The sequence below is a fragment of the Peromyscus eremicus genome, chromosome 2, assembly GCF_949786415.1.
Source record: "Peromyscus eremicus chromosome 2, PerEre_H2_v1, whole genome shotgun sequence".
NCBI lineage: Eukaryota > Metazoa > Chordata > Mammalia > Rodentia > Cricetidae > Peromyscus > Peromyscus eremicus.
Genome location: NC_081417.1, coordinates 42,990,844 through 43,010,794, shown reverse-complemented (window position 1 = coordinate 43,010,794; position 19,951 = coordinate 42,990,844). Strand labels below are relative to the sequence as shown.

General features: G+C 37.8%; 1 protein-coding gene across 1 annotated transcript in view; it reads left to right on the top strand.

Moving 5' to 3' along the window:
* The window catches only part of Nkain3 (sodium/potassium transporting ATPase interacting 3), a 325,107-nt gene that overhangs the window by 138,889 nt on the left and 166,267 nt on the right, over positions 1-19,951 (top strand). Inside the window, exon 3 of the mRNA XM_059255692.1 lies at positions 9,076-9,273. Within this exon, the coding sequence (XP_059111675.1) occupies positions 9,088-9,273 (186 nt within the window). The 5' untranslated portion in view covers positions 9,076-9,087. The remainder of the gene's footprint in view (positions 1-9,075; positions 9,274-19,951) is intronic.

The following is a 19,951-nucleotide window of genomic DNA, read 5'->3' as shown; positions in this document are numbered from 1 at the left end:
AAGATGAGAAATTGAGTATGTAAATGCTTAATGACCAGTTCCCACTTTGCAGACTGGCTATTAAGTATGTATGTATGTATGTATGTATGTATGTATGTATGTATGTATGCATGTATGCATGTATGTATGTATGTTTGTGGACACAAAGTCTCTTTATGAGTCCAGGCTATCCTCCTACCTCAACTTCCCAAGTGCTGGAGTTAGAGTGGTGTACCTCCACTCCTGGGCTCTTAGACTGTTATTTATATTCAACATCAGTGGTATACATCATATCACTGTGACTTGCAGGAAGACTTAATAAAGCATCAACAAATGACATATTTTCCACAGTGGAAGCTTGAATATTCTGCAGGCTTCTTGATAGCAGCTGTTCTTATTGTAGGAAAAGAATATATAATCACTGCTATATTTGAATCAATGAGAAATTGTGGGAGAGTAATGAAGTCTTGAGTGAATGTGTATTATTGACATGAGCAAGGTCATGTCAAGGACCCCAGTTCCTCTAACCCATGAAAATGGCAAGGTCTTCCCTGGGTCAGGCTCAGAGGAATGGCAAAGCCTTTTAATGGGCCAAGTACAGATGTTATAAATGATTATCCTCTAGCTAAAACTATTGTGTGCACAAACTATCAACCACAGATTCTTCCCCCTGATGAATGCAACCCAGACTGCTCCCCTAAAGAGACCTCCTACTGATGTTAATTGACTTACCTGCTCCTCTGCTGCCCCAGCTAGGTCAATCCTTAAATTGTGCAGATTGCCAGTCTTCGTACTAAAATATCTAAATACTTAAACCTACCCATGAAGCACGATTTTCTGTGTATCATATAAATCCACATTCTCCCTAAAGTGTTTAGTGTAGAGAAGACCATTAGATATGTAGAAAGTTGCCTTGACTTTTATAATTCACATTCTGAAATGCACAATTATTTTGCTGGCATGATTTTATCATATAAATGCAAATTCTAGCCAACTCTTGAAAACTAAGCAAATCACTGCTTTTTAAGCCCAGATGGACTTCTCTGTACCATCCCATTTTTCACTTCTAGTTGGGCTGGCAACTGATAAAACAAGGTGCAGAGACGAGAAGACATGTGTCTATATAACAGTGAGTTCTGCAACCCGTTGATCTGTGACTAAGATGGGAGAAAAGTGTAAATATTATTGTTGAATCTTTATTTAGAAAGAGATTATCTAAAGCTAAATTGAGTACGTACCATAAGAAGCAGGTGATATAAATGATGAAAAAGAGACTAATTCTAACTCTTTGGCTAATGAAAGCTTGTATAGTAACATACCATAAAAAAAAGAATAATGATTTTTTTGCATGTGAACTAATACCTTGGAAATACTGTGAATAACACTTGGGCGGGCATGTCCACATGTGAAGCTAATGACCAACATTTCTAAGGGTTCTTGAAACCATTTTCTGTAGTTCAAATATTTGAAGAACATGGCCTCAAGGTTAGAAGCGTAATGAGATAAATGAACCAATAAACACCTAATAATTGGATACTTAAGAGGTAAAGGCAAGTCGGCAGTGGTAGTGCACGCCTTTAATCCCAGCACTCAGGAGGCAGAGGCAGGTGGATCTCTGTGAGTTTGAGGCCAGCCTGGGCTACAGAGGGAGTTCCAGGACAGGCTCCAAAAGCTGCACAGAGAAACCCTGTCTTAAAAAAAAAAAAGAAAAAAAAGAAAAACAAAACAAAACAAAGGACAGTAAAGGTGGATACTCTGAAATGTTTCTATGTTAAAGTGCTGTGTGTTTGGAAAGCTACATCTGATTGATCTTCTATCAACAGCCACTCTTCTTATTCAATCTTAAATCCACCATCCTATTCTCTTATTGCCTTCATTGCTGACCCTACAGGAAAGACACCAAATGTTCTTCTTACAGCTTTGTGGTCCTTTCTGCAGCTATTCTCTCTCCACCCCCTGCTTGACTTCATCTTCTGGTTTCTCTTCTCTCATTTTTTTTCCTCTTCTTCTACAAACAATCCTCTGGTGCCATATGTGTAGGGAAATAAATACAATTGTTCTTCTATCTTAAATTCATTCCTGAGACACTGAATAGCAAATGATGGGACAGAATAACAGAGAAACAAAGAAGAGCATTGACATAGGTATTTCATATGTACGTGGAAGATACCCACAGAATGGGTAATTAACAAAGAAATGGCTCAAATACCACCAGCCTTAAGTAAATAACACAGAAATAAATGTATATAGAAGGCTGCCTGCAAGAAAGAAGTCATAGACAGTGGTGGTTAGGAAACACTGCCTTGTAGACTCATCTGTGCTATCTCTAGACTGGCCTCGAAGAAAGCCATGTTAGATGATCAAGCTTAGACTTTCCTGACAGGCATTGAAGGAGGGCATCTTTGTAATTTAGGACCTTGCTTTACACAAATAAGGAGAAAGCATTTTCTTTTCAAATTTCTCTAGCTCAAAGTAATTCTCATGCCAAAGTGTCATATTTGGGGATGCCAAATTCTGTTACCCTTCACCTGTATTTTCATGAATCCAAACTCTGTTGTTTAGATTATTTTTAATACTAAAAATAATCTCAAAGGCATAAGTTGCCTTTGTTTTCAACTTTCTTAACAAGGTGAGCTTAAATCATCACATATCATTCTAATTACAAGATCAGAAGAAATTAAATTTAAAATATTCAAAATTTAAAACTATGTATTTAAAACTACAGGTCTTGACTTGGTAACTAAGAGTTTCAAGAAAATAAATGGCCTTCTGTATTTATTTATTTATATATATATAACCTTACAGTTTTATGTATTCTTTTCGCTGATCTGTCTTGTGCAGGAATTTGAGTTGTCATGTGTTTGGTAAATTTTTTGTGTTGGAAATCCAGTAGTGAAGGGCATAGAAATCAGATACAAACCTAAAATAAAACTCCATAGCAAACTTTTCAAGTCTGAACTTTAAATGTAATTTTATGCTATTGATAGTCACTGTCAAATTTTAATACAGTTGGTGGAAAGCATAGTCTGGTTTATAAATGATCATATCTCTAGAGATAAGTGAGAGCTATGCTGAGAGGTTTTATGAATGTAGCAAATATGTATGATTGGCTCATAAATTGATTTTTGTTTTATTTGTACACATTTTAGTCAAAGTCATATTGAAGGGAACATATTCCACAATAGCAAAGGTCACTGAATATGAATGCTTAAAAGACAGAAATTTCTGTGAATTTTGAGATCATGTTAATTCATCCTTAACCTAATGTATTCTGTTAAGATGAGAAGAATACATAGCTCTTCTATATTAATCAGGATTAACTGTAAGAGATTAAATCTGATGACCAGGAAATGGAGCAGTTGGTACACATCTCTGCAGTTTGCCTGCAGGTAAATTGCTTTGCATTAAACCAAATTCACCAATGAAAGCAATTATTTTTCTGTAATATTTTACCCTCTGAGAGTAACTGCAAATGATTCATGTAGCAAATCAACAGACCCTAAAAATGAAGTGAAATGTTTTATTGTCAATAAAGCACTATTGCTGTAAAGGTAATTGAATAGCAAACCAACAAGCATATATATATATATATATATATATATATATATATATATATATGTAAAATGTTTTACTATTCATATAATTTTGGGCATGCCCATAAAAGTTCTTTGGATTCCTTAAGCTGAGGAAAATCTAACCATATAAAGTAGTTTTTCCCAAGAACATACTAGGGCATCTTTGTGGCCTCCTGGCTCACCATATGAAGCAGTGTATAGGGGGTAGTTTCCTTACTGCAATTGTACAGAGTTCAAAACTGGTGGCATTCAATGTTACCCATCTGTAAGTTCAAAAGCTTTCTATTTCCCACCAACTTCCTTATGCTCTCAGAGTCCTAACTCCCACTTTCAGAAACTATCAAAGTGGAGACTCTCCTTAGACAGGACTGAAAATCACCAGAGGAGTAGGGATTAGCATGCACAATTGACTGACAGCCTCTGGCCATATATGGAACTGATCCAGCAAAAGTGTCTGTCCTGAATGACAACAGGGTCTGCTTAGGAGGAGAGGAAGCTCTGAATCCACAGAATATGACCTCACTTCTCCTCCCCTAGGTTCCCAGCTGTGCAGTATCCTGACCTGGGCGCCAGCCACTCCCTCAGCTGCCCCTGTACAGTGCCCTTGCCTGGGCCCCAGCCACTCCCTCAGGGGCCCCTGTGCTGTGTCCTGGCCTGGCTTCCTTTCACTCACCCAGCTTCCCGGTGCTCTAGCCCAGAAACCCTCTGCTCCCCCAGGCTGTTTAACTGTCAGAGCCTTGACCTGAGTGCCACCGGTCTGCCCTGCATTGTTGTTCCTTCTTCTGCTTCACACAGGCAATTGAAATCCTTCTTTATTTGTGTGCTAGTTACATTTCTATTTCTGTGATAAAGACCATATCAAAAAGCAGCTTGGGGAGGAAGGGTTTATTTAGTTTACATCATGAAGGGAAGTCAGGGCAGGACTCAAGGCAGAAACCTGGAGGCAAGAACTGAAGTACAGGCCATGGAGAAACACTGCTTACTGACTTGCTTTCCCTAGCTTCCTCAGCCTGCTTCCTTTTTATGGGACTGGGTTTATTTCGTATTGTAACTTAATTACATGGTTTCTTCCTTTCATTTCCCCCCTCCAAACCCTCCCATATGCCCTTCTCTACTCTCCTTCAAATTCATAGCCTGTTTGCATGCATATATATTTTTTTTCCTAAATATAACCTCTTGTGTCCACATATTGTTACTTGTATGTCTGTTTTCAAAGATGACCGTTTGGCAGTGGACACCCAACTGGTATGCTCTTCCCTGAGGAGGGTCACTTCTCTCACTCCCAGCTTTCCTCAGTTACCTACAATTCTTTGTGTAGGCTTGAGGCCTCGTGGGCTTTTCCCTGTCCAGTTTGGCTCAGTCAGCTTTTCAGTACCTCCAGTATCACCTCTCCAGGACAGCACTTCCCACAGGGGTTGGTTCTCCCCACATCAACCAATAATTTTTAAAAAATGCCCTAAAAACTTGCCTACCGACGAATCTCATGGAACCATTTTCTCAATTGAGGTTCCTCTTACCAGATAGCTCTAGCTTGTGTCAAGTTGACAAAAAACTAACCAGAACAATTTGGAAGAACCATCCAACAGAAACATAGCCAACAAAATTACAAACACTAATAATCAACTCTCAATGATAACCTTAAACATAAACTTAGCTCACAAATACAGATGCAGAGCAGCCAACAAAATCAGAAATCAAAGTTAAACTATTTTAATCTGGAAAAGTCATACCTTTTTGGCAAAGACTGCCACAGAGTGGAAGACAATCCAGTAAGCAAACAAAATCAGAAAAGCATAGCTATTCTGATATATGTTGAAAGTAGACACACAACAAAAATAGAAGAGATAAAAAGGGCCACAAAATATTAATAAATGGAGTACTTCACCATTACTATGTAAAGATTATAAATATATGTACAACAAATAATAGACCTCCCAATTTTATAAAACAAACACAATGGACATGAAATGTCACACAGATCCTGATATAATAATAGTGAGTGACATTAATACTCCCTTTTTATATTTCTTTTCAAATTTAGTCATTACTATTATTGTGTATATGTGTGCATGATGAGTGGGGGTGGTCATGTTCCTTGGCATATGTGGCGTTCACAGACTGCTTGTTTAGTCAGTTCATTCTTTCACCTTTTACCTGGGTTCTAGTGATCAAACTCAGGTTTCCAGGTTTTTGTGGCAAACATCTTTCCCTTCTGAGCCATCTCAATCCCCCTCACTTTAGATAGGTCACACAAGCTAATTTTTTAAAAAAATTAAAAAATTTAGTTGAACTATAACTTCGTCTTGTGGATACAACCAATATCCTCAGAATATTCCATCCAACAGATGTGGAATACACACTCCCAGCTGGCCATGGACCAGGGATGGAAGTCAGTTGTACCTGTAGACTCTTCTTCTCTGTGATTTATGTTGGGATTAGCCCACAATGACAAACATTTGGTGTCCGTCAGAGATGTCTTCACCTTAGCAGATTCCCTTCTGTGTGTATCAGAGCTTTGCATTGCAGATGCTCCTACCTTACTAAGACTCCTCAGATTGTATCCTCTGCAGTAACTGATATTCTAGCTGAAGTCTGTCCCCTAAATGTGCTAAGGGAAGCAACAATGCTGTAAAGGTAGAGGAGGCATTACACTTTGGACATCTTCCAAGTATTAATCACCCTGTTGGAGGGACATACATATGGATGTCAAATTTCCTAAGGGAGCTTCTTAGTTTTCAGATTATACAGCAGTAAATATTAGATGGGGGGATCTAGAGGTTGACCCACTTGCTGACATCAGGCTCAAAGCTCTCAAACTCCATGGTTACTCTGTTACTGACATCTGCTTCTGGTCACCAAGGTGGAGCTGCCCTTCCACACACACTTCACTTCCTGAGCTGATATCCCTGCTGCCTTCTCTTGTTCAGCTTGTTACTGCCCGGTATGGCTACTCTCTACAGCTGTCACCCTAGTACTGGGGCTAGTTAAGTTGAGCCTCCCAGATTTGTGATTATTCCCCATCTGTAGGCCCCCAGTTTTAGCTCAGTTTTAAACAATAAGTTCCCTCGCAGATAGTTCATTTGCTGAAGGCATCACTGTCTCGCCGAAACTTGCAACTGGATTTGAGGCTTGTCAGGGATGTGAGCTCGTCTAAGGCAAATCTCTTTTCACCAGGGCTGTCTCTGTTATCTTCTGGATGGGGACTTTTTTTCTGTCCTGCCACACAAATGAAGATGTCCTGTACTTGTCTTATTTATACTCACTGTATCCCCTTTTCCTTTCTCTGAAGAAGTCCTGTATCTTCGTACATTTCCAAAGATCTTCCTTTTTCAGAATAGAATCTGGTTTTTTCTTTACTCATTCTTTCTCCTCACCAAGTCACACAAAGACAATTTCTAGTCCACTATCTTACCCAGAATTCCAAATATTAAAATCTTAGTCTGCCACAGATGACATTGTAGAAATACAGATTATGGATCCTGTATCCAAATGGTTTGGGACACATTTTTCAGATTGATTTTGGTTTTTTGTAATATTTGCCATATGCATAAGATAATTTGGGTATGGGACCCAAGTCTAATCATGAAATCTGTATATGTTTCATGTATACCTTATACACATAGCCTGAAGATATAATAACATTTTCAGTGCACATGAACCTGTCACAGGAGGTCAAGTGTCAGACTTGCCAACGATACTTTCCTGTTGACAATCTAAAAGTTAGGGGATGTTTTTACTATTAGACATGCTCACCCTATATTAAAAATCATCTCTTGAAGATGGAAAATCCATAGTTGTCTCCACTAAAGACTCTGACAAATTTTAATTTGTAAAAGTTGAGAAATATCTTCTTTGTCCTTTGGGTTGACCATGGAAGTATTCTGTTGTTATGCTTGAGGATGGAAAACATAGCTCTCTTCAGGGTATGAAGTATGATCAGAGGTTTAGTGGGTGAGATGTGGAAGAGTGCACATGATGCTGTGCATACAACTAAAAATAGACTTCTTAGCACTAAGTCCTCATTCTGTGTCTAGCTTGCTTTGCTACCTTGGGCCAATTAATTTACCTACAATAATTTACTTTGGTTGTCCATGTTGGTTTATTATGGCTGCCATAGTAAGTTAACAAATTTGGTGGTCTAAGCAACAGAAATTTCTTCTCCCTCATTTCCAGAGCCAGGAACCTGAGGAGGGTTTCCTTGAGCTGAATTTCTGGTGCTGCCAATGCTGCACACAGTCTGACTTTGGAGATGATGTCTTCCTTTCTTCATTCTCCTTCAGGTGACCACAGCATTCCTTGGCTGTGGCTTGTATCACCCCAGTGTCTACCTATATAGTCACATTAACTTCTCTTCCTCTGAATAGCTCATCTCCATTCACACCCCTCCTGTGATCTATGTGATTTCACCCAAGTAGGGTGGACACTTGCTGGAATCTCAGTATTCAGGAAATGACAGGAGAAGGGTCAGGAATTCAAGGCCAATCTTTGATGTACAACAACTTTGAGGACAGTTTCAGTTGTAAGAGACTGCCTTAGAGATAGGAAAGAAGAAAGGGAGCAAGAAAGGAAGGAAGAAAAAAGCAAGGAAGGAAGGAAGGAAGAAAGGAAGGAAGGAAAGAAGGAAGACCTGTACCTGTGATTATAGTCTGGGACCTCCCAGATATTCCAGTATAACATCCTGACCTCTGATCCTTAATTAAATCATGTCTGAAAAGGTTTTTCTTTTTACTGATATATATGATAAAATTAAGAGATTCTAGAAATTTAACATACATTTTAGAGGGAAGAATTATCCATTGCATTATAACTTTGTTGATAATAATACATGCATGGACTTTCATATCAGTAGATTTCATTATATACTCTACCAATCAGCCACTGAAATAGTGAAGACAAAACCATGTCTCTACAGAACATGTGCAAACTATTTTCTTATTATTTCCTCAACTACTTAGGTGAGATTTACATTTCATTAGGCATTATATTATAAAATGTGGATGTGGATTGAATTTATGGAAAAATAGTTATAGTTTATATGTAAATATTGTATCATTTTACATAAGAGATGAGTATACATTCATTTGGTATCTGCAGAGGATTCTGAACAAATCCCTTATTAGATCTCTCAAAGAAATCTATAGTGTGTGAAATTCTCCTACAACATCATCTAAGGTGCAATGAAACGCTCAGTAAATATGAATTTAGGATGATGATATCACAGCAAGAAAGGTACCCCCCAAAAGTCTATGTAAGCCAAATACCCTCCCCCTGGACTTCAGATGTGTACTAACCTTACAAGGCTAATATTATCCAAAGGAGTGTGTCTCTATATTGAATGACAATAATTCAGTAGTGCAGATATGTAATATGCACAGGCATTTTTGGCTTCGGATTTTCTTTTTTTCATTTGAAATTGAAATCATTTCAGCACTTCCACCTATCCTGAACTCTTTCCAATGTCAAAGCAAAAGTACAATGTCATGAGATTGTCTCTTTTGTTCTCCTGTCTACCACCATGTAGGACACAGATCTGATGACATTCAACATCTCTGTACATCGGTCATGGTGGAGGGAACATGGACCTGGCTGTGTCCGGAGAGTGCTGCCACCATCAGCCCATGGCATGATGGATGACTACACATATGTCTCAGTCACAGGCTGTGTCGTCGATTTCCAGTACCTAGAGGTCATCCACAGTGCTGTACAAATCCTGCTATCTGTAAGTCTCACTTTATATCATTGTCCGATATAGAGTCTTCTTTGTTGACATCTTATATCTGCAACCTGGTAGGTAATGCCTCACATAAGCACACAGAAAACATTAACAACAGAAACGACAGCAACCATGGAGTCATTAATGATCCATAACAGCTGGATATCTCATTTTTCCTCACATTTAGACATTTTGTTTAGAACCAAGTACTTATGGTTTCCAACTTGAGACCCAACCTGCACTATGCAGTGAAATAATATCATCACCACACAAAGTGATCCATTATCCACTAGGTACTGCAAGCTGTGCTGCTAATGCATTCTTCAAATAGTGTGCTTCAGTTCCAGAGGAAGGATGGAAACACTTCCAATGGCTTGCTGACCATCATATCACACATTACACGTAATTATTTCTTAAAAAATAAGTCCCACCAGAAGTGCTTGACATTTGGTGTCAGGACATAGTCCCATCAAGAAACAGAGGAATTGACTTGATTATACCACAGAAAGCATTATGTACCAGGAATTCTGTAAGGTAATTTCTTTCCATGAGACTCCTACTTACATTCTGACCATGTGTGGAGTAGAATTATTTAAAATGTGTAACATCAAGAACAATGTACAGTGGTTTATTTTCTTTTTGACATAGGATCTCACTATGTAGCTCTGGCTGGCATGGAACTCTCTATGTTAGATCAAACTGGTCTTGAGCTCACAGACCCACCTGCCTCTGCCTCCCAAGTGCTGGGATTAAAGAGGTGCGTCACCATGCCCAGCTAAGCACAGTGTGTCTTTGAGATCCACTAAGGACTTACTATTTTAGAAAGAGCCAAAATATAATATAACCATTATCAACTTTATTTTATGCATAAAGTAACCACTATTTGACGCAACAAAATACATCTCATTGTTAGTGGACCTCCTTTTAAAGTTCCATGAAGGATTTAGGATTTATTCTAGGTTTTTACAATCTTGCTCTATAAGTACCATATATTATTATTATTTTCTACATGATTGTATCAATCTTTATTTTTCCTCTGGTCCTTCTTTAATCTAGCAGTTTCAAATAAAACCAATAAAATATATGGGACTAAAAATTTGCTTTAAAAATCTGGAGGCTAGCATTCTCTTAAGATTTTTCAGTCTGGTTTAAACTATGAAATAACTATCCATTTAAAAACATAAAAGAACCAACCATTCAACTAACATGCTAAGGTTTCTTATTAATTTTTTAAATCCAAAACATTTTTCTAGACTTATATGTGGAAAAATTAACTTAACTTAAAAAATTTTCATAATAAATTGCTAAACCGTTTTGTGAAATGATAGCATATTTTTCCAAAGCTTTACAATGCAACAGAATACAGGAACCAAAAGGCCATTTCCCCAGAGTAACTCCAACCTAAATGCAGAGCAAGGTGAGAGCATTTGGTAAGGAGCTGGGCTGCCTCATAAAAGCATACCCAAAAGGAAAATCTAAAAAAACTATATATGTTGCCACCTAAATGTACTGAATTTCTTAATTTATTTTAATAACCAGTCAAGGCTGCCAGTGTGCATTCATAGTTTTGATGGTGTTATGCAGCCTTTAGGAAATAAATGGGTTAGCCATTGCTCTCTCGGGTTTCTTGTGTAATACATTTGCAAGATGAAACATGCAATATTTTTATCTTTTTAATTGAAATATAATGCACTCTGATTTTTTCACAACTATAGGGTAATAGTAGACCCTCTCCATCAACAGGGACCACTTGGAGACCTCTAGGAAATTCCTAATTCCTACAACATACTGACAGTTTGTCATTCACAGATATTCCTGGATCCTATAACATTCTATTCTTCCTATTTGTGCCTACCTATGGATACAATTTAATTAGGACCAGTAAAAGATTAACAGTAATAATTTACATCAGATCTTAGCAACCTCAGCATGTGTTTTGTTTTGTTTTTCTTTTTTTGCTTGCTTAAGTCAAGAACCTACATCTTTTCACTTACAGGCAGTATTTTATGTCTTTTCTGGTTTCTCTGAGTTTTCAAAACCATTAAACTTGTGCTTTGGGAAGTTATTAATGAAAATAAAGTAATGAGAACACAGCTGCTGCCATAGTATGCCTACCAATTCAATACCTCAGACAAAGGGTAGTGAATGGAGCAAGGATACATGGGACAGAAGGGTAATTCACGTCCAAGGGTGGTTGAAGAGGAACAGTGGCAGATTTCATCACAACAGTACTCAAAACTAGGTGTGATTTAAAATACTCAGACGGTTAGTTTCTGGAGCATTCCACTTGATAATTTTAAATAGAAATTAGCTGTAGGTAACCAAAACTATAGATGAAATGAGCTGATTTTGTACATTATATATTATTGTTGAGGTCAATTTTTATGTTTCTTTTCCTTTTCATGGTGGAGTATGGGCACTGTTGTAATACTTATGTTTTAAAATATGATTGTAAAAATTATCCCTCTATCCTATATTTATTGACTTCTGTTCTGATTGTCTAAAATGGTAGTGGCAATATTTAACACTCTGTCAGGGGTGAGGCAGGCAGCAGTCAAGAGACAAGAGAGGGTTCTTTGGTATGGCACAGAGTCCTGGAGACTCAGCTACACCAAGGTTATGTCCCTGACTACTAGATGGATAGAAACATCTAAAAGAACCTAGGAAAGGAATACTATTATAGACTACCTAGCTGTTTGGGAGAGGGCCTCCAAGGATTTCAGGGCAGCTGTTTCCCACTAAATTAAAAGAAAGTCTTTGAATGATCTGCCAAGGGAAATAACTCTGCTGGTGAATGGACAAATCTGCATTTAAGCTATTGCTTACAGGTAGAACAAAGGATTCTCTAGTCAAACTTTTCACAAAAAGTACAAAAGTTTGATAGAAAGGGTAAAAAAATAACAGCTACCAAAGATGGTCCAGATTCTAAATACACACACACACACACACACACACACACACACACACACACACACTGCAATATACATGCATACATGCACTCCTTTCTTGGAAGCAAGAGTTGAAGATTGCAAACCTGAGCAAAGGTTCTTCTTGTCCTCATTCAGCAGGGGTACTATAAATTGTCAGCAACATGGAGCTGAATGCCTTTTCAAGGCAATGTGTCAAGATGAGAAATCAAAATCTGTGGCTATGTTCCAGCTGTGGGATGATCTACACTCCTCCTTACAAGCCTGGCTGTCCAGTCTTCATCCATATGTTCATTTCTCACCTTGAAGATGGTCAGAAGTGTCAAAATAATCTTGTAGAGCCTGGTCCTGCCCCACCTGTCACCCAGGACCCTTCTCCTAGGAAGATTATTACAAATCACTAATCCAATCACTCTGTTCCTTCTCTCAGGAACCTAGAAAAGATCTCTAAAACTCACCATGTCTAACCCTCTTTGGAACTAATTTTATGTATATTGTCTTGAGTGCTTGGAGTCAAGATATTTTCTCTTAGGTCTCACAGATGATGAGTCTCATTATTTCACCTCTTAAAAGTAAGTCTGCATGGTTGGGGCTGAGGTCAGAGCTCTGAGAATCAGTTTTCTATCATCCCCATGTTCTTTGAGTTCTTTTTCTCTTGCACATCTTCATCTGTCACTGTTCTCAGACACACATATAAGATACATTCAGCCTAAATATGCATTAAAGTTGCATGTAGAAGGGTGTAAAATAACCATAGACTACCCGCACAATCTTTGTCTTCAAAAGGCTGTAGAGATAGCATCTCCTTCTGCGTCAGAGTCAATTTCACAGCAACAGCCACAGATAGCACTAAAACTAAGTCAGTACTGTATGCTTGTGGAGTACAAAAGCAGGCCAAAAGTCAGTGCAATCGCAATTTCTGAATTAAGTTCATACTGGTTGTACACCACCAAAAAGGTAAGCAGAGTTAAAAGTTGCCTCTTTCTCTCCTTCCCTCCCCCTTGTCTCCTTCCCCCCCCACCTCACATTTTCTTGACACTGAACTAAATGGTTTACAAGTATGAACTCAATCCTCAAAATGGCCCATTAAGTAAATGTTATTATAGTCATTTTACACAGAAGAAAATGAGACTTACACAAAGTTTCAGGGGTTTTCCTGGGTCGCATATCTTCTGAATGAATGTGAACCTCTGACCAAGATAGATAGTCTCCAGACTCTATTTGTATTAAATATAAATAAAATAAATGGCATTATAATTGAGGATTTGGTAGGCACAGGGCTAGATGTAACAATAATTGCACCAAAATCTTGGCATCCAGATTGGCCTCTTCAGGAGGTAAATGTTCATCTTTTAGGAATTAGAACTTTATCTCAGGTAAGACAAAGCGCAAAATGGGTCAAATGTATAGGGCCAGAAGGACAGAGAGGAAAATTAAGGCCATGTGTGGCTAACATAGCAGTGAATTTATGGGGATGTGATTTGTTTCAGCAACGGAGTACCCAGATTCACATTCCTCCAATCTCAAACAAACCATAAACTAACGTATGTTTCTGGGGAAAATTGTAAAAGATATAATAAAGAACAGTCACTGGCCAAATAGGGCACAACTGCTGATATGTCATAGGTACCAACAACCCTCCCTTTAAAGAGGTTAACTGAAAACCTGTCTGGGTGGAACAACGGTCTTTGACATCAGAAAAATTACAGGCCTTAGGACAGTTGATACAGGAACAGCTAAATGCTCAACATATTGAAGAATTGACCAGTCCTTGGAATTTTCCTGTATTTGTCATTACACTACAAATGCAGATATTACACACGTGCACCCACTTGCGTATGTGCACATACACATTGCATGCACAGACATTACATATGTGCACAAGTGCATGCACACCCAGTTGCCACACACTCCATACATAGACATTAGACATATGTACACATACACAAAGATTTGTGCAGTGAATATTTTTACATATTTCTTTCATTCTCTAGGACATATTACATCTCACAACCATTTTTCATCACAATTTGTTCTTCAAAATGGAAAGTTTTAAGGTCATAAATGCCAAACCTATCAAGTGTTGTTGTTTTTGTTTTGTTTTGTTTTGTTTTCTCTTGCTGGGTTGTCCTACATATCCAGTTGAGTAAAATCATAGTCACCTCTTTCACCTTCTCAGAATTGTCCTTTTTGCCAGAAAATCTGTTCTTATGTAAAACTCATGACTTCTAAGTGCTACATAGATATAATGTATACATAAATCATTACTTATTCCTTACATACCATTTCTATTAGCTGTAATTCATTTTTATCCAGACACTGGAATTAGTTAAAGATTCACTCATCCAAATAATCATGTATTACTATAGCAAAATACTGGGAGATGTGTGTTTAGGCACAAAAATAAGGTTGATCATTAAAGCTGTTGGTGCTTGTTGTCTGAATAGTGATCTGGGTTTCATTCATTTGCCTTTGGAGATTTGTGTGTATGCAGTGCCCTGTACTTTTACTGATATTCGATCAACATATCATTGAAGTATGTATTTCAACTACTTTTAGAATACTCACAGATAAGTGTAACTATCACTAGTCAATTGAGCTCATACTCATCACCTCATAAAGGAACTCCTTTCACTCAGTTATCACAGCCTGTGCTGCACACCCCCCCCATATGATATATTTTCATTATTGCTGTGACAGCAGACCTGACCAAAGTAACTTAAGGAAGAGTTTCTCTCATCTCACCGTTTTAAAAAGATATGCAGTTCATCCTAATGGCAAGGCATGCATGACTTTGGGAGCATGAGGCATCCGGTCAAATTATGTATACAGTCAGAATACAGAGAGAAGCATGCTGGTGCTCAGCTTGCCTTTGCTTTTTACTTGTCCAAGACCCCAGCCCACAGAATGATGCCACCCGTACTCGGGATGGGACTTCCCTCTTCTGTTAAACCTTCCCAGAAATGTCCTCATATACACACCCCATTCAGTTTCCTTGATGGTTCTGAATCCTGTCAAGTTGACAATTAAGATTTTTAAAAATCACACTCTCTAACTCTAAGCTACCACTTACCTATGTTTTCCTTCATTAGACTAATTATAATGAGCATTTCTTACAATTTGAAAGCATAGTTTATATTCTTTTGTACATGCCTTCTTTCATTATTTCATTTTTTTATTCTTTTCAAATATAAGACATCCCAACCAATGCCTTCCATCCCTCCCCTCCTCCCAATAACCCCCACTTCACACTCCCCCAGATCCACTCCTCCTTCATTTTCCTTAAAAAAAAAAAAGAGGAGGTCTCCCAGAGATATCAACCAAATTCAGCATAACAAGACACAATAAGACTAGGCATATATCCTCATATCAAGGCTGGGCAAGGCAATCCAGTAGGAAGAAAAAGGTCCCAAGAGCAGGCAAAAGAGTCAGTGACACCCCCAATCCCACTGTTAGGACTCCAACAAAAACCCCAAGCTAGAGAACCACAGCATGTATGCAGAGGCATATTGCAGACCCATGCAGGCTCCATGGTTGTAGCTTCAGTCTCTGTGAACCCCTATAAGCCCTGCTTAGGTGATTCTGTGGGCTGTGTCCTTCTTGTGTCCTTGACCCCTCTGGCTCTTACAATCCCTTCCCCCCCCCCCTTCCTTGAGATTCCTTGACCTCTGCCTAGTTTGGCTGTGGATCTCTGCAACTGATCCCATCAGCTGCTGGAGGAAGACTCTCTGAGTCTTCACCTCATAGATTGACTAGGTACCAGTCTATGAGTATAGCAGAACATCACTAGGAACTATTTCATTGGCTTTTTTTTGCCAGTCATATTTGGTTCTACCCTAGGTCTCTGGGCCATCCAGCTTCAGATTCCAGGCCATGCAGGCAGTATCAGGTATGGGCTTCCTCCATGACTTGGGCCTCAAGTTAGACTTACTGGTGGTTGACTACATCGAGAAGCTCAGAGCTACCATATCCCAGCACATCTTGCAGGCAGGACAGGTTGTAGGTTGACGGTTTTCTGGCAGGGTTGGTGTCCCAGGCCCACCACTGGAAACCTATACTGGTTATAGAAGGTAGCCAGTTCAGATTCCATATCCTGCATTACTAGGAGCCCTCACTGGGATAAACCTCATAGGTTTAGGGGAGTTTCCACTATCCTAGGTTTCCATATCACCCCCTAAATGCTCACTTATTTCAGTTGACTCTCCCCATAATTTTCTCCCTCCATTCCTCTCTATCCCCATACCTGATCCCTCTTGTTCCCATCCCCACCCTCGCGGGCCACCCACAAAAATCTATTCTATTTCCCCTTCCCAGGGAGATCCATGACCTGTCCCTAGACTTTGCCTCTTTATCTAACTTCTCTGGATCTGTAGATTGTAGTGGGATTATTCTTTACTTAATAACTAATATCCACGCATAAGTGCATAAGTATGTTTGTCTTTCTGGTTCTGAGTTACCAGTGTTTTTTTTTTTTTTACACAGTTACTTGTGTTTTTGATCTTAGACTTTTTAACACGTGTAAGATGAAATCTCAAAGTAGTTTTGATTTATCTTTTCCTAATGACTAAAAGTTTAGAACATTCGTTTAAGTGTTTCTCAGCAATTTCAGGTTCCTCTGATAAGAATTCTGTGTTTGGGTCTATACCTCATATTTATAAATTGGATTGTGTGATTTGTTGCTGTCTAGTTTCTTGAGATCTTTATGTATTTTGGATGTTAGCCCTCTATCAGATGTGATGTTGGTGAAAATCTTTTCCCATGCCTTCTTTCAGTTAAGAGCATTTTCAAGGTTTATGACCTCATTCCCTTTTATTGCTGAATAATATTCTATCGTATGCTTGATTTTAATTCTTATGCTTGCTGTAGACACATACAATATTGGGCCAAATTTTCAGAACTATAACTCAAATTTATATGGCATTCACCTTCCCACTGATGAAACTCCCAGTGGAATTTTAGCAATCCATCACGTACCTGTCTGTGTAGCACCATGTTTCATCCTCTGGAAACATCTGGTTTACAGGTAGCAATTTTTTGTTCTTATCAAGCTGCTCAGTCTTGTGTAAACATAACATTGATACTGACCATCATTGTATGCAAGATTTATGAGTTTTAATAATTTAAAGCATGTGAATATTTAAAGATCAGATTTATTTTGTATCATATTCATAATAAAATGTATAAGATAGGATTTTATTCTGCATGGTAATCAGCTCTCATAGCCATCAAAACTCTCTTGTCATTTCTAAACAATGAATTTAATTTTCCTAAGCTTCAACATCCATGAGTATCCTAGACATGCTTGTGTGTTTTTATAAATTATTACTGCCCTACTATTTTAAAATGATCTGCTAGACATTGTTAAATGCAAAGGTGAGTTATGACATTCTATAGACTTAAATACAGTTTCATCAGAGAAATTCAAAGTTTAATTAGAAACCATATCTGGCACAAAATCCATTAATATAGAAAATCTAAAATTGTTAAATAATTAATCAGGACAAACATTGGGGGCTATGGGCTTTTAGTGGTATTAGAGGCAAGAAATTTAATTTTACTGACATTTCACTTAGGGTAATTTAATGTCATTCAGATGTTGGCAGACTTTCATCTTTATCTCTTGGTTAGAATAACTATGAGGTTGAGAAAGTAGCTTTTCACAATAGTGAAATTACTTCAAAGGTGTTTACCACCAAACAAAGTTTTGTATCAATTTCATGAAGAAAAATTTGCCATTTCACAGTTTGTATTCTTTATAAATTACAAGTAGTTTCATTCATTCCCAAACAGTAGTAGCTCCCTACTTCCCACAAAGTGCTATGGTGAGAGCGTGGGGTAAAGAATTGGAGACAAATTAACTTGAATTTGGTGGTGTCCTTGCTATGTTTTGATCTACTGTAGAAGATCACGAAAGCAATAAAATTGCTTAACTTCAGACATAAAATGAACATTGATGCTAAGTACTTAGCATTAATTGATTTCGTTACATAATTAATTAGAAAATTAATTTCTACATGTCATTAGAAACCACAGGAGAAAGTAGCATTCAGAGCTGTAATGTTTATCATTCATACAGAAAGTTCTCTTGGATAAAAATACATGTAAAAGAATTGCACATAGAAAAAATACTACAAGAAAGGAAATAAAAATAAAAATTTAGGAGAAAAGTGAGCAGTCTTGGTCTGAATAGTAGCCTAAAGCTGAAAAGAAAGGGTAACTACAATAAGGGAGGTTTGAATATCAAGCTAAAAGTGTGTGTCCTTGATGTCATGTATTGTTCACACTGAGAAGATTCACTCTCAAGTCAGAGTATTAAAGCTTCTAAGAAATCCTACTATTGAAAAAAATACCTAAGACATAGTAAGGAGCTCTTTTAGATTTGGGGACACAGAAGCCATAGGACAGCAAAATAAATCTATGGTAAAAATGAATCTATGGTCCTAGACTGAAGACAGACCACAGTGAAACCTTTTTTGAAATCTTTATTAGAGCCAGGAAGTCTGCTGTGAAACAGTCTTTCCTAGATATGGCTGCATAAACAAGACCAGAACAATGGCAGTATCAATAAAGCATGGAAGGGGGAAATTCAAGAGGTCCTCCCCTAAGACAGAATTTGTCCTTTCTGAAAGAGAGAGAATTAGCCTCTCCCAGGGACGAGCCCTCTCATTGGTTATCCAATACAAAGTGCTGAGCCCTGAAACCTTATATAGCGAAGCAAGAAAAGTGCTCTCAGCAGATGTTATTTATCTATTTGTGCATACATATACATATACATGTATATGTAACAATAATCAAAGGAAAAGAGGCTCTCATGAGAGAGTGGGGGGACGTGGGAGGAGCTGAAGGAAAAGGAAGGGGGAAAGTGATGCAATTCTGTTCTAAATAAAATGTATACAAATTTAAAAATAGATTAAATAAAAATTTTAAAGATATTTATAATATATCTGTCTAATAGAAAACAGAATTATGTCAGTGCTAATTTTATGGTTATTTTTATCTCTGTACTGTAGTCGTATAAGGCACTTGACTCAAGAATATATAGGAAACCTTTCCACTATGTTTTCCAAGTTTTCTGGAAGTCTGAATTTATCACAAAATAAAATTATGAAAAGATTATTAAGATTTTATTTATTTATTCTTATGTGTATGAATGTCTATCTTGCATGCATATAAATACACCATGTGCCTGCAGTGTCCATGGAGGCTAAAAGTGTATGTTGAATCCCCTAGAACTTGAGTTGCTGAAGGTTATGAGCTGCCGAATGGGTTCTAGACACAAAACTCACATCCTCTGCAAAAGCAGCCAGTGTTCTCAATCATGGAGCCATATTTTCATCCCTGAGACTATTTTTAGAATAATTAAAACTAAATTTTCAAACAATTTTCTCAAAAGAAAATGGTTTGGCAAACAATAGAAAATTTTAAAGAAAAATTAGAAAACATCAGTGCAAATAGAAATCCAAGGTAGATCCTCAACATTGACAAGATTTACAAACAAATATGTAAGAAGTGAAGAACAGTGTTCATCTTGCATGCAAAAGGAAGGCAGAGTAGGTGACATCATAGGTATTGGCAAAGAACTGGAGTGCCAGAGCAAATGATAATTACTGGGATGCTATCTGTATGTACTCCATTCTTGCACTTAAACATCTTAGATGCGTGTGTATACATAAAGCTAGTCATCTGTAGTAACATGCATGCATATACATAAAGCGAGTCAGCTGCAGTAATGTGTGTGCACATACATAAAGCTAGCC